Below are 23662 nucleotides of genomic sequence, written 5' to 3' on the forward strand. Positions count from 1 at the left end.
GTAATTTAACCAAATCTGTTGGTGTGGGACCTTGCCTCCCTTGGTTTATATTGGCGGGGGTGGTAAATTGCATAAAAGCAGTACAAAAGTAGGCTGACTTTGTTTTAGGCTGCTTTATCATAACTAAGTGATTTGGAACAAATTGAATTGCAATGAATGCTTTTCTGAAGGCTGAGTTGATGGTCCGCCCCATTCAGTTGGAAAACTCCGTCCCTGTGTGTGTCTTTTCTTTGTTCATGAGATAAGTGTCACTGGCTGTGACAGCATTTATTGCCCATCCCTGAGAGCATTTAAGAGTCAGCCACATTAATGTGGATCTGGACTCGCATGTAGGCCAGGTAAGGAAGACACATTTTCTTCCTAAAGGGCATTAATAAAACAGATGGGTTTTTATAACACTAGACATTGGTTTCATGGTCACCATTAGACTTTTAATTCCAGATTTTATTTAATTCAAATTTCACCGTCTATCATGATGGGATTCGAGCCCAAGTCCCCAGTGCATTATCCTGGGTTTTTGGATTACTAGTCCAGTGACAGTACCACTACACCACTGCTTCCCCAAAGCATTGAACATGCTTTGATTTGGTGTAGCAAGGAGGGGAAACTCTACTCTCCTTTTAATGTTAGTTTGTGGAAAAAGAAAATGGAGTATTAAGCTCCCTAAAAAGCCTTTAATCTCATTTGGAGCTGTTTTTCTGGTGAACTGTTATGCATTCCATTATTGTGATGTAATGAAAAAGTTATGAAGCTCCAGAGGAGCCTCTGCATTTAGTAATTATTAATACTGTTTACAAGATTCTGCATGAATTCCTCTCCCTTGATGTAGTTCAGTTACCACAGATTTATGTGAATTCCCTGATATTACTTCTCACTTTGGCTTCCCTGCCTTTGCCACCCTTCCAATCCCTACTTTTCCCACCCACTACCACCACCACCACCCCCATTCCCTACCCACTTCAATGAGCTAAGGAGGCTGCTTTTATATTTGTCATTGTTCTGCTGGAAGATCAATTATGGTATACTTTGGGATGTCTTGCTCTGTTTTCAAGTATTATTCCGTCAAATTATGTGTTTATTGTGAATTTACTTGCAATATGATCCCCAAGATACAAGGATCCTCCATTTACAGTTTCCCGTTTATTGCATTAACAAATGTTCCCATTAACAAATATTAATGTTAGTTTTGCCAGTGACACCCATATACCATAAAAGAAGTTTAAAGAAAATGACTAGTATCTAAACTGCAAGGATATCTAGTGGGAGTTAACGGGGAAGAGCAAATTTTGTGAGAGTTCTTTTTCTGAATATGACAAATGCATTTTATCTTTCGGAAACGTGCTTTCCACCTTTGTTTGAAGCCTACACGTTACCTGTTGAGAACCAAGTTAGGTACTGCATAGAAAACAATGGTGGTGAGAATTGGAACCAGTTGAGGGCCAAACCTAAAGCTCAGAAAATTGTATCATCTGCATGTGCGGTCTGGAGTTTCCCCAGTTTCTTGCTGCTGTAGACCATTCAGACTCAAGTCATTGCTGCTGCGTCATTGCTGTGTACACAGTGGAATACGGAATCCCGGATTTCCCTTTAGCTATTAGATTTCAGACCTGTTAATTGAACAATTCATGTAGATGGATTGCAATTCTGGCAGAAATCTTGCATTAGTACAGATCATCACAAAAATTTCACCCACAGCATTAGTGCTGTATTTCCCTCCGTCTAACTTCCAGAGATGATGGGGCAATGATTCCAGAAGCTAAACTCCTTGCCTCTGTCTGACTTGAGCCCAAGTTTAGTGTTACCGTATCTCTTCTTTCTGATTTTATCTTCCCATTCTTGGAATATCTTGGAATTGTGCACAAATCTTTTTTTTGAGAACACTTTCAATGATATAAAGTATATTGGTAAGTCCTCCAAGCCAACCTCAACCTATATTAATTTCAGGTTAATTAATGCAGCCTCACTGTTTTCGCAGGCATCTGAAGAGGCCTCTCTGCGTGCATTAGAGAGTCTTATGACTGAGTTCTTTCACAGTTGCACCACAAATGAGCGAAAAAGGGAGATTGGTAAGTGACTAGAGCTGGCTATTGCTCCAACTTATCATTTTATTTGGATGAATTTCTATGTTGTTGTGGAGCTCTGATGACTTGACACTTGTTCTTTGCTATGTGGAGGCATGTGAGAATTATTCTATTTTTATCCCTTTCACCTGACTTGGTTAAGTCTCTCCTGTCTGTTGCTGCATTCTCCAGGTCACTTGAGATTAAGAATTTAATGCACTGGAAATTGTAGCCCTTACTATTTGACTCTGTTGTAACGCTCCCCAGCTGGCTATTTTGAAGAGAGATCTGGAAATTCTCTTTGAAATTGGAATTGTCTCACCGGCTTCTCCCGGAGCCGGTCTTATCGGAGACCAAAGATTTAGTGCAGTCTATAATGATTCTCCTTGGATTATCTTTAGAGTGGAGGCGACATTGATCTCCATCACTGCTCACACCTGTAAACTTCTTTATGATCTACAGTGAATGCACTCTACTGTTTCTCTCTTTACTTAAGACTGTCCATGTCTGTTTAACAGTGATTGTAACTCCTATATTCAAAATAGCAAATGCAATTCCTTTATCAAAAAGGGAGATTGGAAGCAGGAAACCACAGGCCAGTTAGCATAACATCTGTCATAGGGAAAAATGTTAGAAGCTATTAACAATGTTACAGCAGGGCACTTGGATCAACTTAAGGTAATCAGGCAGTGTCAACATGGTTTTGTGCAGGGAAATCTATGTGCTGTGAATAAAGGAGAACCAGTAGATATACTGTACTTAGATTTCCAGAAGGCATTTGATAAGATGCCACATCAAATGTTATTTAAGTTCATGGTGTAGGCGGTAACATACTGGCATGGATAGGAGATTTTTTAGCTAACAGGAAATAGAGAGTAGGCATAAATGGGCCACTTTCTGGTTGACAAGATGCAAAAAGTGGTATGTTGCAGGGATCGGTGCTAGGGCCTGAACTTTTTTACAATTTATATAAATGACTTGGGTGAAGGGACCAATGCCATGGTTGCTAAATTTGCTGATGTCGCAAAGATAGGAAAGTAAATTGTGAAGAGGTCAGGAGGCTGCAAAAGGATATAGATAAGTTAAGTGAGCGGGCAAAGATGTGGCATATGGAATGCAATGTGGGAAAATGTGAAATTGTGCATTTTCATAGGAAGAATATAAAAGAAGCCTATTAACTAAATGGTGAGAGATTGCAGAGTTCTGAGATGCAGAGAAATGGGAATGGTTAATATGCAGGAACAGCAAGTTATTAGGAAAGCTAATAAAATGTTATTTATTGCAAGGGAAATTGAATTCAAAAGTAGGGAGGTTATACTTCAGTTATACAACATTGGTGAGACCACATTTGAGTGCTTTGTACAGTTTGTTCTCAATTAAGGAAGGATATAAATGTGTTGGAAGCAGCTCATAGAACATTTACTAGACTAATACCAGGAATGTAGGATTGTTCTCTGATGTAAGATTGGGCAAGTTTGTATCCTCTTGAGTTTAATAGAGTAAGAGACAACTTGACTGAAACATATCAGATCTTAAGGGGTATTGGCAAGATGGATGTGGCAGAGATGTTTCCTCTTGTGGGAGAATCTAGAACTAGGGGTTGCTGTTTAAAAATAAGGGGTCATCCATTTAGGACAGATGAGCATTTTTTCTGAGTCGTGGGTTTTTGGAACTCTTCCTCAAAAGGTGTTGGAAGCGGAGTATGAATATTTTTAAGGCAGAGGTAGATAAATTTTTAATTAGCAAGAGGTGAAAGGTTATTGGGGGTGGGTGGCAGGAGTGGAGTTGTGATTACAATCAGATCGGCTGTGATATTATTGAATGGTGGAACAAGCTTGAGGGAGCTATAGCTCCTAATTCGTATGTAGGTATGTTTCTTTGTATATCTTTGTAACTCTAAGGCACCATTTTCATCTGAACTTTTAAAAGATTCTGCCTTTTGTTTAAGGAATCATGGATGTTCTTATTTGAATCAATTTTTAACTGTTAATAGGTTCTTAAAATAATATGTATATTCTGATTGGGGTGTGTATTTAGTTTTTGGGATATTGGCAGTACCTATATTATGCTGGTTTCTATTGGAAACTTGCCTCATTGTGAGTATTCTTTGTTCTACAGAGGAGCTGTTAAATAACTTTGCACAGCAGATTGGAGCATGGCAACATTGTATTTACTTCTTATCCAACACTCGTAATGAGTATGTCATGATGTACAGCTTGACAGTGTTTGAGGTGAGTCAGAGATATTGAATGAAAGCTGTGTGACAGGCCTTGTAGGAGTTTGCATTAGCCCCATTGTTTCCTTTTGTTTTCAAAAGCAGAATTCAAACATGGGGTTGCTGAGTAATGGTGCGACTTGGGCTTGAAGTCCCAATTTTAGTCATGTTCAGCACAGTGACGGAGTATGGCTGGTTTCTAACTACGCCCAATAACACTGCACAAAATTTATGGGCTGAATTATCAAATGAGGTTGGAGGTGGTGTGGAAGGAGAACCTTCATCTCAGGAACATTGTGGTGGTTTCCTCCCAGTGCAAGGGTGCATATAGGTTGCAAAAAGTGGCTGTTGGGCGGCAGGGTAGCACAGTGGTTAGCACTGCTGCTTCACAGCACTAGGGACCTGGGTTCGATTCCCGGCTTGGGTCCTGTCTGTGTGGGTTTCCTCCCACATTCTGAAAGACGTGCTGGTTGGGTGCATTGACCCGAAAAGGTGCCGGACTGTGGCGACTAGGGGAATTTCACAGTAACTTCATTGCAGTGTTAATGTAAGCCTTACTTGTAACTAATAAATAAACTTTACTGTTGATCTCCAGCCCAATCCACATTACATAACTTGCTATAAAATGGTTGACTCATTTTAGTTTGTAATATAGCACTACAGGTGATTTATTTAATATGTTGATTCAGTGCACCCCAGCAGGCTAGGGTGAGGCCACTAAAAATATTTATTACTGATCAACAGTAATCTGTAATTGTAATGTGCTTTTAACAAAATGTGCCATGGCATTTTCCAAAATGGATACTGAAATCGTGTGAGCACAGGGCCCTGACCCCATAAATAGGGCAGGAGTTAAAGGTAAAGGATATGAACTAGCTAGTAGTGCAATTCTATAATTGCTGCTTTTGATCCACACCTTTTTAATGCCAGGTCAAGGAATTTATTTGTCCGTAGTTTAAACCAATATTTTATTCCGAGTTAATTATTTGTATTATCTTTATGAAAAAAATCTGACTGTTTTGCCCACCAGAACCTGATTAATAAGATGTGGCTGGGAGTCCCGTCTCAAGACAAAATGGAGATTCGAAGCTGCCTACCCAAGCTTCTGTTGGCACACCACAAGACAATGCCATATTTCATTCGCAACAAGTTGTGTAAAGTAATTGTGGATATCGGGAGACAGGATTGGCCAATGTTTTACCATGATTTTTTCACCAGCACATTACAGGTAATGTAGGCAAGTGAAACGTAAAGGCTATTGGTCTGGCTACACCTGTAATTAATATATAATGGCATAATTGCATTAACTGCTGTATTATAATCTGTTACTATAATTTCCCATAAGGGTAAAACTGGTCTTCCAAAATAAATCCAAATTCCTTTCCCAGCAACATTCTAACATGCGTACCTTGTCCCTGTCAGTACCCTTTGAAGAAATACTTCTTGCTTTCACTCCTAAATTGCTTAGCTCTGGTTTTAATTTGTACCCTCTTGTTCTGGATCTCCCCCACCAAAGGAAATATTTTCTGTATTTACCCGATTGAATTCCTTAATCATTGTAAATACCTTGGTTTGCTACCCTTCAACTTTCTAAAGTCAAAGGAATACAAACTTAGGTTTATGCAACTTTTCCTCATCATCTAACCTTTCCAGTCCTTGTATCATGCTGCTGAATTTGCCATGTATCCTCTCAAAGTGCAAAATGCCTTTCCTGAGGATTGGTGTCCAGAACTGAACCCAGTACACTCCAGTTGAGTTCTGACCAGAATTGTGTGCAACTGAAGTACCACTTCCTTATTTTTGAATCGCAGTTCACTTGGGGTAAAGGCTAACAGTCAAGTAGCCTTTCAAAACTAAAAGGAAGACAGTTTTGTGCTCGTGTACTACTAATCCAGTCTTTTTCACTTCCCTTCACATCAGTTAAGTGACAGGTAGAATTGCTAATTGACTGCTGCTATACCACATACTGTTTGAGGCTGCAGATAGGGTTGGTTTGCAGCTGCAGAACTCTGAACCTGTCCATGCTTGAAGTGGCAGTCTCAGGGTGATACAAGGAGTGTCAAATCTACCGAGCTTTTTAATGGGTATTGTTAGTCTCTCACTGAAAGCATCAAACTGCTTCATTTACATCAGCTGTTTCAGTCTGACCAAGGTCAGAGTTAGATCCAGAACTTGGACAGCTGCAGCGCTTCATTAGGCTTTTCAAAATTCAGTGCGTTCAAGTTATGAGGTTATCCAGTTGCACTGGGTCAGGCACAGGTTGCAACTTGCCTGTCTCCTGTCTCGTGGTTAGCGTTTGTCTCAGAGTTGCCTGTCAGAGGGCATTTTAAAAGGGACTCATTCATCTTCAGCTGATAAAGCGCTTGGTCAGTCTGTGTCCCTCCTGGTAGGCTTACCTGCCTGGATGATTAGAGCTACAGCAAATGTTGTCTCTGGAGGCAGAGGGAGGAACAGGAAGAGATGCGCTGCCAAGCTGAACTATTTCAAGTCACTTGTGAACACTTATAACAACACCTATCTGTCTGCTTCTCTGCAAGCTGTGAAATGTTTTCCTATTTAGCTAATCCAGGCTCCTTCCACCACGCCTTTGGGTCTGATCATGTTGAAGACTACCTCGGAGGAGTTAGCGTGCCCACGGGAGGACCTCAGTGTGGCACGGAAGGAGGAGCTCCGAAAACTGCTGCTGGATCAGGTGCCAACAGTACTCGGCCTTATCACAGGTCAGTTATGAAAATGGTGGTCATTGTACAACATTGAGTAAACACAGGGATTGTCACTGCAGGTTGGGAGATCAGAGCAGAATTGTTGTGAGAAGAGCAGTGGGGCAAGTTATTTTATTCTGAATTATTAGGACATAGAATGCTTCACTGGTTAAATGCTTTAAAAGGAAGAATATAAAAGGATGCAGGCAAAGGACAAGAAAGTAGACTTAGTGTAGCTGCTTTTGAAAAGGCACAGGAACCTATGAGCTGAATTACTTCCTTCGCTGTAAATTCTCTAATTCTATAATGTCTAATCTGTGAACAACTACCATTGCCTGAACAACTTCAGGTTGAGAGAGAGGTTGGATATAAGGGAAAATTGAACAGTATTTGAAGCGGAGAAATATGCAAACCTATTGGATTTATCTACCATCTGACATAAGATGGACCTAATGGCGGCCTCTTGCCATGTCGTATTCTATGGTTTGGTACCAGATTAGATAATTCGGCAGCCAAGGTTGTGGATCCAGTGCTCCAGAATAATAAGCTGCCATGAACAACATAGTCCACGCTCCTCATTATAAAGCCAGTTATTTTTCATGTAATGAGGAAGTCATTGTACACAAGTAATTAAATTTGACAGATCATTGTACCATATGATTGAGAACTACCCATAAATGTAAAAATGCATTATGATCAAGGGGTTTTCTTGCAACTTTCCTTCCACATCCTAATACTTTTGTTAGATGTTGGGTTGGCAGAGTTGGTAGTATTCTCTCACTTGAATTGATGTATTCAGGGTTCCAGAACTTGAGCATATGAACCAGGCTGACGCTTCAGTGCAATATTGAAGGGGTTTTCCATTGTTGGAGGTACCACTTTTTGGTTAAACTCAGGCTCCATCTACTTCAGTTACAAGTGAAGACCTAGTGACACTATGCAAAAGAGTAGTGGATTCTCCTGATGCCTTGGGCAGCATTTCTCCCTCGCCAACATCATCAGGAACATGTAACTAGTCATTTGTCTCATTGCTGCTTGTCCATAAATGAATTTCAGATTTGCACATATGAATGATTACACTTCAAAAGTAAGAACATCCTAAGGATGTTATGAGATACCTGGAAATCTTAGCTCTTTCTATATGTGGATGCATTTAATTCCAGTATACAAAACAGGTGGCATTTTGAACATTTGCACTTCAAATTACTGCAGTTTTCTAATAGGTCTTGCATGAAGAAACAGTAATACCTGCCATTCATGGTGTCTGCATTTTGTAGCAAGTACTGCACTTTCCCCCATTTAAGAGGAAAATGGTTTCCACAAAAATGACATGATCATCTATCTCATTGTAAACTATCCCTCCTTGTTCTTCACCTGTCTGCGACCATTGACATTCTCCAACATCTTTCCATTGTTATTCAACTGGATAGGACTACACTCGGCTAACTCAATTCCTATCTATCTGATCATAGCCAGAATATCACATGCATTGGCTTCTCTTGCTGCTCTCCATCATTACCTCTGGTGTGCCTGAAGTTTCTATTCCTTGGTCTCTTTCTATTTCTCACATTTTTGATGCTCCTTGGTTACATGATCCAAAAACATAATTAGGCTTCACACATGTATGCTGGCGACCCCTGGCTCTACTTCACTACCACTCTTGATTCTCCCATTAATACTTAACTATCATGGTTTGAGTCATGTTGAGATCAAAAAGGAGGTGGTATTGGGGTTCTTGAAAAACATTAAGGTAGACAAGTCCCCAGGGCCTGATGGGATATACCCCAGAATACTGAGAGAGGCAAGGGAGGAAATTGCTGGGGCCTTGAGAGAAATCTTTGTATCCTCACTGGCTACAGGGGAGGTGGCATTTGCTACCACATAAACCTGTTGGACTTTAACCTGGTGTTGTTAAAACTCTTACTGTGTTTACCCCAGTCCAACGCTGGCATCTCCACAGGGGAGGTTCCAGAGGATTGGAGAATAGCCAATGTTGTTCCTTTGTTTAAGAAGGGTAACAGAAATAATCCAGGTAATTACAGGCCGGTGAGCCTTGCATCAGTGGTAGGGAAATTATTGGAGGGGATTCTTCAAGACAGGATTTATTCCCACTTGGAAATAAGTGGACATATTAGTGAGAGGCAACATGGTTTTGTGAAGGGGAGGTCATGTCTCACTAACTTGATTGAGTTTTTTGAGGAAGTGACGAAGATGATTGAGGGTAGGACAGTGGATGTCGTCTACGTGAACTTCAGTAAGGCTTTTGACAAGGTCCCTCATGGCAGACTGGTGCAGAAGGTGAAGTCGCATGGGATCAGAGGTGAGCTGGCAAGGTGGATACAAAACTGGCTCGGTGAAAGAAGACAGAGGGTAGCAGTGGAAGGGTGCGTTTCTGAATGGAGAGCTGTGACAAGTGGCGTTCCTCAGGGATCAGAGCTGGGACCGTTGCTGTTTGTAATATATATAAATGATTTGGAGGAAAATGTAACTGGATTGATTAGTAAGTTTGCAAACGACACACAGATTGGTGGATTTGCAGACAGCAATGAGGACCATCAGAGGATACAGTAGGATGTAGATCCGTTGTAGACTTGGGCGTAGACGTGGCAGATGGAGTTTAATCCGGACAAATGTGAGGTAATGCGTTTTGGAAGGTCTAATACAAATAGGAAATAAGCAGTAAATGGCAAGACCCTTAAGAGTATTGATAGGCAGAGGGATCTGGGTGTACAGGTACACAGGTCACTGAAAGTGACAACGCAGGTGGAGAAGATAGTCAAGAAGGCATACGGCATGCTTGCCTTCATCAGCCGGGGCATTGAGTTTAAAAATTGGCAAGTCGTGTTGCAGCTTTATAGAATCTTAGTTAGGCCACACTCAGAATATAGTGTTCAATTCTGGTCGCCACTACCAGAAAGATGTGGAGGCTTTGGAGAGGGTACAGAAAAGATTTACCAGGATGTTGCCTGGTATGGAGGGCATCAGCTATGAGGAGAGGTTGGAGAAACTTGGTTTGTTCTCACTGGAACGCCGGAGATTGAGGGGTGACCTGATAGAAGTCTACAAGATTATGAGGGGCATGGACAGAGTGGATAGTCAGAAGCTTTTTCTCAGGGTGGAAGAGTCAATTACTAGGGGGCAAGGTTTAAAGGAGATGTACGAGGCAGATTTTTTACACAGAGGGTGGTGGGTGCCTAGAACTCGCTGCGGGGGAGGTAGTGGATGCAGATACGATAGTGACTTTTAAGGGGCGTCTTGACAAATACATGAATAGGATGGGAATAGAGGGATATGGTCCCTGGAAGGATAGGGGGTTTTAGTTAAGTCGAGAAGCATGGTCGGTACAGGCTTGCAGGACCGAAGGGCCTGTTCCTGTGATGTAATTTTCTTTGTTCTGTCAGGTTTTTGTCTGACATCACTATTGGATGAGCAATAAATTCTTTCGGTTAAATATTCGGAAGATCCCTGCCATAAATTCTGTTCTCTAGCTATGAACACCTTGTTAATTGAGACTGAACCAGACTTCTCTCAACCTTGGTTTCATATTTTACATACCTACCACACAAGTGCCACGCAACTACCATGTCCAACAAAAGAGAATCCAGCCATCTCCCCTTGACGTTAGTGGCATTACCATCACTGAATGCCCTACTATCAACAACATCCTGGGGTTACTATTGACCAGAAATTGGACTGACCAGCCATATAAATACTGTGGCTGCAAGAACAGGCCAAAGACTGGGATTTCTGTGGAGATAATTCATTTCGTGACTTCACAAAGCCTGTCCACTATCTAGAAAGCACAAGTCAGGAGTTAGATGAAATACTGTCCACTTACCTCTGAGTGCAACTCCTACAATACTCACGAAGCTCAACACCACTCGGGACAAAGCAGTTTGCTTGATTGACACCCCACCCACCATCTTCAACACCCACTCCCTCCACCACCAACACTGGCAGCAGTGTGTAACATCTATATGACGCACTGCAGGAAGTCACCAAGGCTCCTTCAACAGCACCTTCCAAACCGTGACATTGACCACCTAGAAGTACAAAGGCAGCAGAGAATACCACTAACTGCAAGTTCCCCTTCAAGCCACCTACCATCCTGACTTGGAACCATAGCGCTGTTCCTTCACTGACACTGGTTCAAAATCCTGGAACTCCCTAACAGTATTGTGTATAGCTACGCCACAGGGACTGCAGCGGTTCAAGAAGGCAATTCAACCATCACTACCTCGAGTGCTATTAGGAATGGGCAGTAAAAATGCTGACTTAGCCAGCATCACCCACATCCCAGGAAATATTTTTTTTAAATCGTGAGATAAGCAGCCTGTCCTCTCCCTCTCTCTGTAAATTGCAGAAACCATATAACACTCCAGTTCTGGTCTCTTTCACATCTTCAATTTTCTTTGCTTGGTAACCTTGTGCTCACTGCTGCTCAAAGTTTATGGTAGTCATGATGTGGAGATGCCGGCGTTGGACTGAGGTAAACACGGTAAGAGTTTTAACAACACCAGGTTTTAACCTGGTGTTGTTAAAACTCTTGCTGTGCTCAAAGTTTACCCAGCCTTTTAACATGCCAGACACGCTCCATAAACAAAACCTCTCTTCAATCACTGGCTAGCTCCAACTTATTTAGTAACTTGAAATTCTCCGCGATCTGCATTTTATTTTCCTAGCTCCTGATACCAATTGGCCTCTGATTTTCTGCCGTTTTGCCCATGAACAGATTTTCCAACTTTATTCTGGATAGTTTCTATTTCATCCCATTGAAGTCAATCTTGTTTAAATCTGTTTGAACTGTTTCATGTTTCTACCTTTCAAGCATTCTTTCAACATTATCTTGGACTTGGTCATATTGTTAGCGAACTTTTCTCAGAGATTAGATTGTTCACTAAAACTAATTACTCATTAAAACTAATATGGCCTTCCACATGTTGGCTCTAGAACATACAGTTGCAGAAATGATTTGGGACACTGTCAAATTCATTATTTTGCGTGCTTCTCTGTTCATCATGTATATGAAAGTTAAAATCCCTGATTAAAACCTATGCTTGTCTAATCTCAGTATTTTATCACTTCAGTTACTCACCTGATACACAGCTCACACTTTCTTCTTAAATCCTTTTCTATTTCTTAATTATACTCAAAGTCTCCGCTGCTTTCTTATTTCTTATCTTATCCTTTTGTTAGGGTTCGAGAGCAGAAACCCCAAGACATATTATGAAGTAAGACCCCAATTATTCGTTATTTTGGCATTGTGAGGATTGTTAATGTTTCATTCTAGGTGCGTTTCTACTGACTAAGTAGCTTTTATCAAAACACACTTTATTCAAGAATACAGTTTAACTACAACAAATGAATCAGCTTAATAGTTAACATTTGAACAATACTTAAACATGACAAGGTGCAGTTCTTAACCATGAACCTACCTATTAGTTCCAATTCAAACAATATTCCACTTTTGACTTAAACTCCTCTTCAAAATCAGTTAGCAACAACACAGGTTCAAATGCTTTTACTTGTAAACAATCCTAGAGCTTTTTGAACAACTCTGGAGAGACAGAGATACCTATCTTCTGACAGCCCCAAACAGTAACATCCAGAGAGAGCTAGACAGAAAGACACATCTTGCTTTTTTCAGAGCCAGGCAGAAGCTGACTGTTTTAAAATACTTTCTCCGCTTGTTAACACACAACTCTTGTCAATCAAACTAATCAAAACCTTATTCTGAAACCCAAGTAAACACAAATGCATTAACTCTGTTAGACAAACACACCATTAACTAAAAATCAGTCATTATCCTGCATTCACAACGTTTTGAGCTCCCTGCTGCCCAGACAAATCAGTACCTTGTAGATCAGCTGACTTCTAAACATGTCCTTTACAAGAAACATAAACAAATAAAAGTACCGCACAGGAACAGGCCCTTCTGCCGTCCAAACCTCTGCCAATCATGATACTCTAAACTAAAAGAAACCTCCTGCTCTTACACGGTCCATATCCCTCTATTCCCTTCCTATTCATGTACCCATACAGATGCCTCTTAAATATTGCTAATATGTCTGCTTCCACCACCTCCTCCGGCAGCGTGTCCCAGGCACCCACCTTCCCTGCATGAAAATCTTCCCCCGCACATCTCTCTTGAACTTGCTCCCTCTCACCTTGAACCTATGCCTCCTTGTAACTGACACTTCCACCCTGGGAAAAAGCCTCTGACTATCCACCCTGTCTGTGTCCCTCATAATTTTGTAGACCTCTATCAGGTCTTCTCTCAATCTCCGTCTTTCCAGTGAAAACAATCCTAGCTTATTCAACCTCTCCTCATTGCCAACTCCCTCGAGACCAGGCAACATCCTGGCACTCTCTCCAAAGCTTCCATGTCTTTCTGATAGTGTGGCGACCAGAACTGCACGCAGAACTCCTAATGCGGCCCAGCCAGGTTTTTATATAGCTGTAACATGATTTGCCAACTCTTTGTACTCAATGCCCCGGCCGATGAAGGCAAGCATGCCCTATGCCTTTTTAATCACCTTGGCCACCGGTGTTTCCACTTTTAGGAAACTGTGGACCTGCACACCCAGATCATTCTGTATGTTAAGGTTCCTAAGGGTTCTGCCATTTACAGTATAATTCACAACTAAATTTGATCCTCCAAAATGCATCACCTCGCATTTGTCTGGATTAAACTCCATATGCCATTTCTGTGCCCAAGCCTCCAATCTATCTATATCTTGTATCCTCTGACAATTCTTGTATCCTCTGACAATCCCCGACACTATCAGCAACTCCACCAATCTTCATGTCATTTGCAAACTTACTAATCAGACCACCCAAATTTTCCTCCAGATCATTTATATATGCTACAAAAAACAGAGGTCCCAGCACCAATCCCTGTGGAACACCACTAGCTACAGATCTCCATTCTGAAAAACACCCTTCCATCTCTACTCTGTCTTCTATGACCAAGCCAGTTCTGTATCCATCTAGCCAGCCCACCCCAAATCCCAAGTGATTTTAGTTTTGTTCCAGTCTGCCATGTGGGACCTTGTCAAACACCTTAATAAAGTCCATATAAACTACATCCACAGCCCTTCCCTCATCAATTATCTTTGTCACCTATTCAAAAATGATGATACATTTTTTAAAGGCATCATATCATCACATTCTTGCCATCGAAATGATTTCACCCTTAATCGTTTGACCCCACCACGAGGTATATTTGATTTCCAGTCCCAACTGTCATGTCTCAGTAATTTCTACTATGTCACACTCTCCAAGTTGAATTTGAGCCTCCAGTTCACTTAGTTTTTCCCTTCTTCTGAGTTTTTTTAATGAAGAATGCTTATTTGGTCCACACTAACCTACCCCTCTGATCTAATATTTTTAACTTTCTGATTGTCACTGTACTCTCTTCCCATGCATTTGTTTGTGAACTATTATCAATAGTATCTTTTCCACCAGACCCTGATTCCCCACTGAAATTTTAAAGTCCTTGTGGTCACTCTTATTTATTCTTTCCACTGGAATCCTGGTCCTAACCTGATTCGAGTAGAGCTCAGCCTAGCAATACAATTCCTTCCTGTTCCAGGACTGGTGCCATTATCCCATGAAATGGAGCACCTCATTCCCGCACCACTCCTTCAGCTATATGTTCATCCTTCCCGATCCGCTTATCCCATGGGGGACACTCAGTCCTGATGACATAAGATGCTAACGCTATCTGCCTCCCTGAGTACTGAATCTTCTGCAGTGCTACCACATTAGGCTTCCCTCTTTTGCACAACCTCCTCCTTCAAGGTGCCATGGTGTGCATGCTAGCCATTTTTCCAATGGCCTTTATCCTTACTCTCCACTTGTCTTGATTGCAATTCCTACAACACTCAAGACGTTTAACATCACCCAAGGCAAAGCAGCACTTGTATCTGTTGGATAGGACCAGTTGCTGTGGCCCTTTGTTCTCTATTTCACCTGATTTTCCTTTATTCTCTACATTATCACTCACATCAACCCTGTTCACAATCTGCCACTCCCTATGAGGTGTGACCAAAGTAGTGCAAAGTGTCCAGAAATTTCCCCACCCGAATGTCTCCAGCTCCCTGTAGTTCAAAGACTCTGAGCTGGAGAGATTAAAGATGGAGAACTCTATTGCATATTGCTGTCCACAAATTTGGCCATATTGTGGTCCAGGCACACAACCTGCTTTGCATATCTGTTTTAATTATTTATTCTGTGTCTAGGTTTTAGTTTGTTTCTTTCCTTTTCCTACAGTTCCTACAGTTTTATTGACACCAAGCAATGGGCAAAAAATTTAAATGCTTACATTAGAGGTGCTATATAAATACAAGTGGTTGAATCAATAGTAACTATGCAGATACAGTGAGTAACTTAGTAACTCTGCAGGTATACAATGATTAACTCTCACCTTGCTAAATCAGTAAAGACTCTGTAATGTTACATAGCAACTAACCCTTGCCCTGTTACATAAGCTGCAGATTCGTGTTGTTGGAGACTACACACAAATCTTTAAAAATATTATCATTAAAATTGAAACACATTTCAGAATTAGTAATTTTGTCAGTGCTGTGAATGAGAAGTTTGCAATAGTTCCCATGCTCTGAAATTATCACACTTCAATTTAAGATGCACCTATTTATATGTTTTGTTAATATGCATTTATAAATTTGATTTTCTCAACTTCAAATGCTGAAATGTACACAGAGGTTAACTGTGTGGTTTTCCTCCCAAATGGGATAAATATTGTTGTGTCTATATTTAACAGATGCCAGCACAGAAGATGTAGTAAAATTTGAGAACTTTTATGAAAAATTCACAATTGGAGCTATTTGGCTATTTTTCAGCTAATTGTCCAGCAATTCAATAAATTTGCATCTAGGACAAATGAGCATTAGTATTGAAATGTGAATGAGCTTGGTGTAAGAAATAAGAGGTTATGCTTGCTGTGCTTCTGAAACCCAAATTTCATCACAGAACTTGGCAGATGACGTATAATTGAATTTTTTATTGTTTCAAAGTACATCCCTGCTAATCCAGTAATGGGTCCACTCTAGTGAGTGCTAAGAACTGTAAAGCTCTCAGTCTGAAATAATGAATAAACTAGCTTTTATTGTGCTATGAAAAATGAGTGTGTTGGTGAATGTTGCTCTTGGTCAGGTGTTTGCTTCAATGGTCACCTATGTAGGGGTTCAGCCTACCTGTCTGTGCAGCCCAGTTACTGCCTGCCTGAGCACCATATTGCCTCCTGGTCAAGACTGCTGAATTCCTGGAAACTACTGGCTCAGAATTAAATAAATTATTGCAATAACTAGGGCTCTAGCAGTGGAAAAAATGGCAAGTCATTCAACTTTCAGAACTGCGGGTAGAACAGTGATCCGGGAACATAGTGCTTTGTGAACCAAGTGCGAAGTCAGGAATTTGGTGCAAATGGCATCTCTGCTAAATATGTTGCAAGTGGTAATTTAGATTAATAATTAGAATCTGTCTCAAACTTTAAACCTGCAAAAAAAACTACAAGCTAGTTAAATTACCTGAAACAGAACCTGACTGGCAGTGGTAATTACATGTTAATCATCAAAAAGCAGTTGTCTGAATAAGTGTTATTAATTGGAGCAGTAATAAGATCTCTGCGAGTAAACAGTGTTTGATACTGCAGAGAGTAATCTGTGAATAGAGTGCTAGGTCAGGAAATTGATGCAAGTCAGAATTCATTGCAAAAACGGAAGAAGCTGCTGCTTACCTCCAAGAGGGTTTGTCTCCAAGCTAGGAGACTAACTTGCTAATTTCATAAGCAGTTAACTAATCAAATGAATACGGTTAGACAGGCATGGCAGTGCAGGTGATGTGTTGTGCCTCAAGGGTGTGGCAGTTTGTGGAATTTATGACACATCCGAACAACTCTATCTGCCTGCGATAGTTGTCAGCAGCTTCAGCAACTTTGGCTCAGAGTCTGAGTTGCAGATGGACACAGTCACGCCCCCTAAAGCAAAGTAGAACTTCAGAATTGGTCAACTATCAAGGGCAGGAGGATGTGACTGCAAATCAGGCAAGTAATAACAGGACATTTAGACAGTCAAAATGCAACCCAGAGTCAGTATGGCTTTGAGGATAAATCATGTTTGACTAATTTGCTTGAGTTCTTCAAAGATGTTACAAGCAAGGTGGGTAATGGGAATCCTGTAGATATAGTATATCTGGACTTCCAGAAGGCATTTGATAAGATGCCTCACATAGGATATGGGGTAATTTATTAGCTTGGAAAGAGGATTGGCTAACCAACAGAAAATACAATCAGGATAAATGGGTCTTTTTCCGGCTGGCAAAATGTAACTAGTGGGATGCCACAGGGTTTGGTTCTGGGGGCCCCAACTATTTACAATCTATTAATGACTTGGATTCAGGGATAGAAGGTACTTCGAAGAACCACACTTTGGAATATTGTGTATAGTTTTTGTCCCCTTATTTCAGGTAGTTGTATTGGAGGTGGTTCAGAAGAGGTTCACCAGATGGATTTCAGAGATATGGGGTTTGTCTTATGAAGACGGATTGGCCAGTTTAGGCCCATACTCTCTGGGGTTTAGGAGAATGAGAGGAGACCTAATTGAGGTGTACAAGATGATTAGGGGATTGGCAAAGTAGACATGGAGGAAATGTTTCCTCTTGTAGGGAAATCTAGAAACAAGAGTTCATAGTTTTAGAGTAAGGGGTGGCAGATTTAAAGTAGAGATGAGGAGAAATTACTTATTTCAAAGGGTCATGAGTGTGTGGAACTGACGACTGCACAGCATGGTGAATGCTGGGATATTGGGTAAATTTAAGGAAGAGGTGAACTGATTTTTAGTTAGAGTTTGAAGGCCTATGGTGAATGGACAGGAAAGTGGAGTTGAGGCTGAGAAGAGTTCAGCCATGATTGTATTGAATGGCGGTGCAGGCTCGAGGGACTAAATTGCCTACTCTTACCCCTAGTTCTTATGCCCTTAGTAAGGGGTCCAACATGTAATAATGGATGAGCCTCAGATCTTGGACTATGGCCAACATTTACAAGGTACTTGCTCCCTGTGTATTAAACAACAAGGACTGAAGGGTAGATGAGCAAACTGACCTTCGTACTATGGTGCAGGAAGCCATCCAGTTGGGGGCAGTGAAAAGGAATGTGGTATTGATCAGGAACAGTATAGTCCAGGAGTTGAATGCTGTTCTCTCTGCAGCTGTGACCAGAAGTTCTGAAAGTTATTTTGCCTGCCTGGTGCAGGGTGAAGGACTCTCATTGCAGCTGAAAACAAAATTGGATTGGGAGGCTGAGGATCTAGTTGTCATTGTCCATGTAGGAACCAGCAGCATTGGTAGAACTAGGCATGATGTTCTGCTGAGAGAGTTTGATGAGTTAGGGTGCAGATTAAAAGACACAAGCTCGAATGCAATAACCTCTGGATTGTTACCTGAGCCATGTGACAATTGGCATAGGATCAAGCAAATTTAGAGAAATAAATGCATTACTCAGAGAGGTCTGTGAAGAAGGAGTTTTGCTTTATAAAACTGATACACATACTCTGAAAAGAGGGAGCTGTTCTGTTGGGATGGGCTCCACTTAAACCAAGCTGAGATCAGTGTCCTGGCAAATCATTTATCTAGGGCTGTGTATAGGGCTTCAAACTAAAAGTGAAAAGAAGATTTGGAAATCTAAAGAGAAAAGTCAAGACAATAGAACAGTGGAGTGATGTGGGTAAAGACGAGCTGGGTGGATAGGGGGGGACGGAGTTTAATAGTAATAGTCTATCAGTGAATAAGGTCAATGCACATAGTTTAAAAATAAAGTAAAATTAAAGACTCTATCTGAATACAAAGAACAATACAGCACAGGAACAGGCCCTCCAAGCCCGCGCCGCTCCCTGGTCCAGGATTGAATCCTGAATCCAGGATCCCCGCCCAATTTTCCAGCCTATCTACATACCAATATCCTATCCACCGAGCTGTCCCTCACAGCTATGATGCTTTGTTCATCACAACCTATTAACTCACCCCCACCCCCCCATTCCAGACCATGTGATCTCCAGGGAGAGGCGAAAACCCAGAGTGAAAACCCCAGGGCCAATATGGGGAAAAAAAAATCTGGGAAATTCCTCTCCGACCCCCTGAGGCGATCGAAACGAGTCCAGGAGATCACACCGGCCCTGATCGGAAAATGCTTCCCAACCCTAGTCATTTCCACTTCCACGAACACCATATGAATTCCCTGCCCCCGAGACAGGTTCCCAACTATCCGCAGTCTCGCTCTGTACTGGCAGATCATAGAATGAAGCCTTGAAACGAGAAACAAGGAACAATTAGCCCGCGCCACTCCCTGGTCCAAACTAGACCACTCTTTTGTATCCCTCCATTCCCACTCCGTTCATATAGCTGTCTAGATAAGTCTTAAACGTTCCCAGTGTGTCCGCCTCCACCACCTTGCCCGGCAACACATTCCAGGCCCCCACGACCCTCTGTGTAAAATATGTCCTTCTGATATCTGTGTTAAACCTCCCCCCCCTTCACCTTGAACCTATGACCCCTCGTGAACGTCACCACCGACCCGGGGAAAAGCTTCCCACCGTTCACCCTATCTATGCCTTTCATAATTTTATACACCTCTATTAAGTCTCCCCTCATCCTCCGTCTTTCCAAGGAGAACAACCCCAGTTTCCCCAATCTCTCCTCATAACCAAGCCCCTCCATACCAGGCAACATCCTGGTAAACCTCCTCTGTACTCTCTCCAAAGCCTCCACGTCCTTCTGGTAGTGTGGCGACCAGAACTGCACGCAGTATTCCAAATGCGGCCGAACCAACGTTCTATGCATCTGCAACATCAGACCCCAACTCTTATACTCTATGCCCCGTTCTATAAAGGCAAGCATGCCATATGCCTTCTTCACCACCTTTTCCACCTGTGACGTCACCTTCAAAGATCTGTGGACTTGCACACCCAGGTCCCTCTGCATCTCTACACCCTTTATGGTTCTTCCATTTATCGTGTAGCTCCTCCCTACATTATTCCCACCTAAATGCATCACTTCGCATTTATCAGGATTGAACTCCATCTGCCATTTCCTTGCCCAAATTTCCAGCCTATCTATATCCTTCTGTAGCCTCTGACAATGTTCCTCACTATCTGCAAGTCCTGCCAGTTTTGTGTCGTCCGCAAACTTACTGATCACCCCAGTTACTCCTTCTTCCAGATCATTTATATAAATCACAAACAGCAGAGGTCCCAATACAGAGCCCTGCGGAACACCACTAGTCACAGGCCTCCAGCCGGAAAAAGACCCTTCCACTACCACCCTCTGTCTTCTATGACCAAGCCAGTTCTCCACCCATCTAGCCACCTCCCCCTTTATCCCATGGGATCCAACCTTTTTCACTAGCCTACCATGAGGGACTTTGTCAAACGCTTTACTAAAGTCCATATAGACAACATCCACGGCCCTTCCTTCGTCAACCATTTTGGCCACTTCTTCAAAAAACACCACCAGGTTAGTGAGGCATGACCTCCCTCTCACAAAACCATGCTGACTATCGTTAATGAGTTTATTCCTTTCTAAATGCGCATACATCCTATCTCTAAGAATCTTCTCCAACAACTTCCCCACCACGGACGTCAAGCTCACCGGCCTATAATTACCCGGGTTATCCTTCCTACCCTTCTTAAATAACGGGACCACATTGGCTATCCTCCAATCCTCTGGGACCTCACCTGTGTCCAGTGACGAGACAAAGATTTGCGTCAGAGGCCCAACGATTTCACCTCTCGTCTCCCTGAGCAGCCTTGGATAGATTCCATCAGGCCCTGGGGATTTGTCAGTCTTTATATTCTCTAACAAACCTAACACTTCCTCCTTTGTAATGGAGATTTTCTCCAACGGTTCAACACTCCGCTCAGAGACACTCCCAGTCAACACACCCCTCTCCTTTGTGAATACCGACGCAAAGTATTCATTTAGGATCTCCCCTACTTCTTTGGGCTCCAAGCATAAGTCCCCACTTTTGTCCCTGAGAGGTAAATACACAAAACATTCTTAATAAGACAGATGAGTTTGTGGAACAAATAGAAATAAATTGTTTAGATCTAAAGGCATTTGCAGAGATATGGTTACAAGATGACCAAGATTGGGAAATAAGTATTAAAGGGTGTACACATTTCAGAAAGCATGGAAAGTGGGGGAGGGGGCTGAAAGTGAAAGATGACATAAAGACAGTAGTGAGAAAGGATCTTGGCTCAGAAGATCAGGAAGTAGAATCGGTGGGGGCTTTAATCTCAGATTGGATGAATCAAATTTGCAAAGATGATCTGAAAGATAAATTTGTGGAATGCTTTTGTATGCCTTTCTGGAACAATATTTTGTGGAACCAATCAATGATAAAACTGATTTATATCTAGTATCATCCCCAAGAAACAGTTAATTAATCTCTTCTTAAAAGATCTAGTGGAGAAAAGTGATTATAATACAATTGAATGCCATATTAAGTTTGAAAGAAAAATACTCTAATCCCGAACAAGTCAATTACTTTGGCATGAGGAGAGAACTGGATATGGTTGATCGTTTAAATTAGCAATAAGCAAAGGAAGAATTAAAAATACATTCCATTGAAAAAAAAACTAATCTCAGGAAGAATGATCCTCGCTCACTCGTCTGTGTGCTTGTCCCCACCCACCACCCCCGTGGCTGGGGAATCAATAACACTGGTACAGTCTCAGGATACGAGGCTAGGATGTGAAATTTCTTCAGAGGGTTGTGAATCTTCAAAGTTCTCTAACCAGTGTGTTGTACATAGAACATAGAACATAGAACAGTACAGCACAGAACAGGCCCTTCGGCCCACGATGTTGTGCCGAGCTTTATCTGAAACCAAGATCAAGTTATCCCACTCCCTATCATCCTGGTGTGCTCCACGTGCCTATCCAATAACCGCTTAAATGTTCCTAAAGTGTCTGACTCCACTATCTCTGCAGGCAGTCCATTCCACACCCCAACCACTCTCTGCGTAAAGAACCTACCTCTGATATCCTTCCTATATCTCCCACCACGAACCCTATAGTTATGCCCCCTTGTAATAGCTCCATCCACCCGTTGTAGGTGCTTCATTGTTGAACATATTGATAATCAGGAGCAGGCAGGAAAGTGGAGTTGAAGCTGAAGATCAGCCAGGATCGTATTAAATGGTGGAGCAGGCTCAAGGGGCTGTATGGCCTACTCCTCTTTCTTTTCTTATGCACCATTTATTTATATTAATGATAAATAATCTCAATCGGAGACTCAAGTGGAGGGAGCTTTACAAGAATCTGCTGGGACAGAAATTGAAAATTATTTACCAGAAACCTCAAGAATAAAGCATTGTATCTTCTGCTAGTTAGTTTAGAAAATGTAAGGGCAAGCTAAGACCCTACAGTGTAAAGGTTCCTCACCGTGTTACTGTTCAAACTTTCGACTAACTCACTTGCTACAGTGTGACCTGAAATTGAGGGCTGGAATAACTTCGTTCTGAAGCTGGTTAATATTCTTCACTCTTAAACTTAGGGTTAGATTTATTCAACAATTTTTTTTTTTTGCAGGTATTTTAGAGACCATTTGGGATAAAAACAGTGTTACAGCTGCTACTCCACCTCCCTCCCCAACTTCAGGAGATAGTGGTAGGTTCTGCTGCTTGATTGAAATGTGTGTGCTTTGGATATATGACCAGTCAGTCTGAGTGAATGACAGTGATTTGCATTAAATGTACCAATTTTGATGCAAATATATTTATTCTGTAGGAGCAAGCTGGTGCTATTAGGGAATGGAACACATCTATTTAAGGTATTAGTGATCTCAAGTCTCAAGTGACGTGTAGAGCAGCCAGATTATGAGCAAAACTCCACTAAGTCAACAGTGTCCATTGCAACTTCAGGACATTTGTAACTGCACTGTCGGTGTTTGGTTTTTGCACTAGATTTATTGTCATCAATCACACACATAAGGGAACCTTGAATCAGCAGTGATGAAGGGCAGAGTGTACTTCAGCTCTCAATATATAGTTAAATGATAGTAGGATTTGGACTATGTGATCCCTCCCTCCCTTGTACAAAATATCATGAGCTCTATCTCTTTACAGAAGACTGATGAAAAGCAGCTATCAAAAAAGCTTCAAACTAAGCTGCTTTAGTTTGCATGAAAATGTCTGAATTTTATGCAGTTTTCAGTGTTCTTTGATTATTAAAATATTAGACACAAACTTATAAACGTAAGTTCATTTGTCTCACTAAGCTGTTTAAAGTAAGCTGGTTCAGTGGAAGCTACAAGAATACTTCAGAGAAAGAGATTCCCTTCCTGCAGATTCAACCCAGCATGCAGTCGTTCAAAATTACTACACAGTACAAATTGTCCACTCATCCTGGCATCAGCATCGCTCAACTTTTTGCTGTGCCTGTGGAATGTAGCAATACATGCCCCCTCTGGTCTTACAAGGAATAATCTTCTTTCAAAGGCATATCATGCTTGAGATTGTACCTTACACTCTTCCCACTAAACAGCCAACATTTTAAGATGAAAGTAAAATACTGTAGATTTAACATTTTAACTTATATCATTACTGTAGTTCAACATTTTAAGATGTTGCTGCCAAGACTAAGTTCAGGCAACGGGTTTATTTTTAGAGG

General features: G+C 41.6%; 1 protein-coding gene across 5 annotated transcripts in view; it reads left to right on the plus strand.

Moving 5' to 3' along the window:
- xpo6 (exportin 6) overlaps positions 1 to 23662 on the plus strand; it is a 110646-nt gene that overhangs the window by 34586 nt on the left and 52398 nt on the right. For 4 of the 5 annotated variants that reach the window (XM_078240459.1, XM_078240461.1, XM_078240462.1 and 1 more), the window contains exons 2-6: positions 1976 to 2066; positions 4179 to 4291; positions 5306 to 5503; positions 6836 to 6995; positions 22583 to 22660. In XM_078240459.1, the coding sequence (XP_078096585.1) occupies positions 1976 to 2066; positions 4179 to 4291; positions 5306 to 5503; positions 6836 to 6995; positions 22583 to 22660 (640 nt within the window). The remainder of the gene's footprint in view (positions 1 to 1975; positions 2067 to 4178; positions 4292 to 5305; positions 5504 to 6835; positions 6996 to 22582; positions 22661 to 23662) is intronic. The other variant, XM_078240464.1, reaches the window with a different exon arrangement.

The sequence above is a fragment of the Mustelus asterias genome, chromosome 23 (assembly GCF_964213995.1).
Source record: "Mustelus asterias chromosome 23, sMusAst1.hap1.1, whole genome shotgun sequence".
In the NCBI taxonomy this organism is placed as follows: domain Eukaryota; kingdom Metazoa; phylum Chordata; class Chondrichthyes; order Carcharhiniformes; family Triakidae; genus Mustelus; species Mustelus asterias.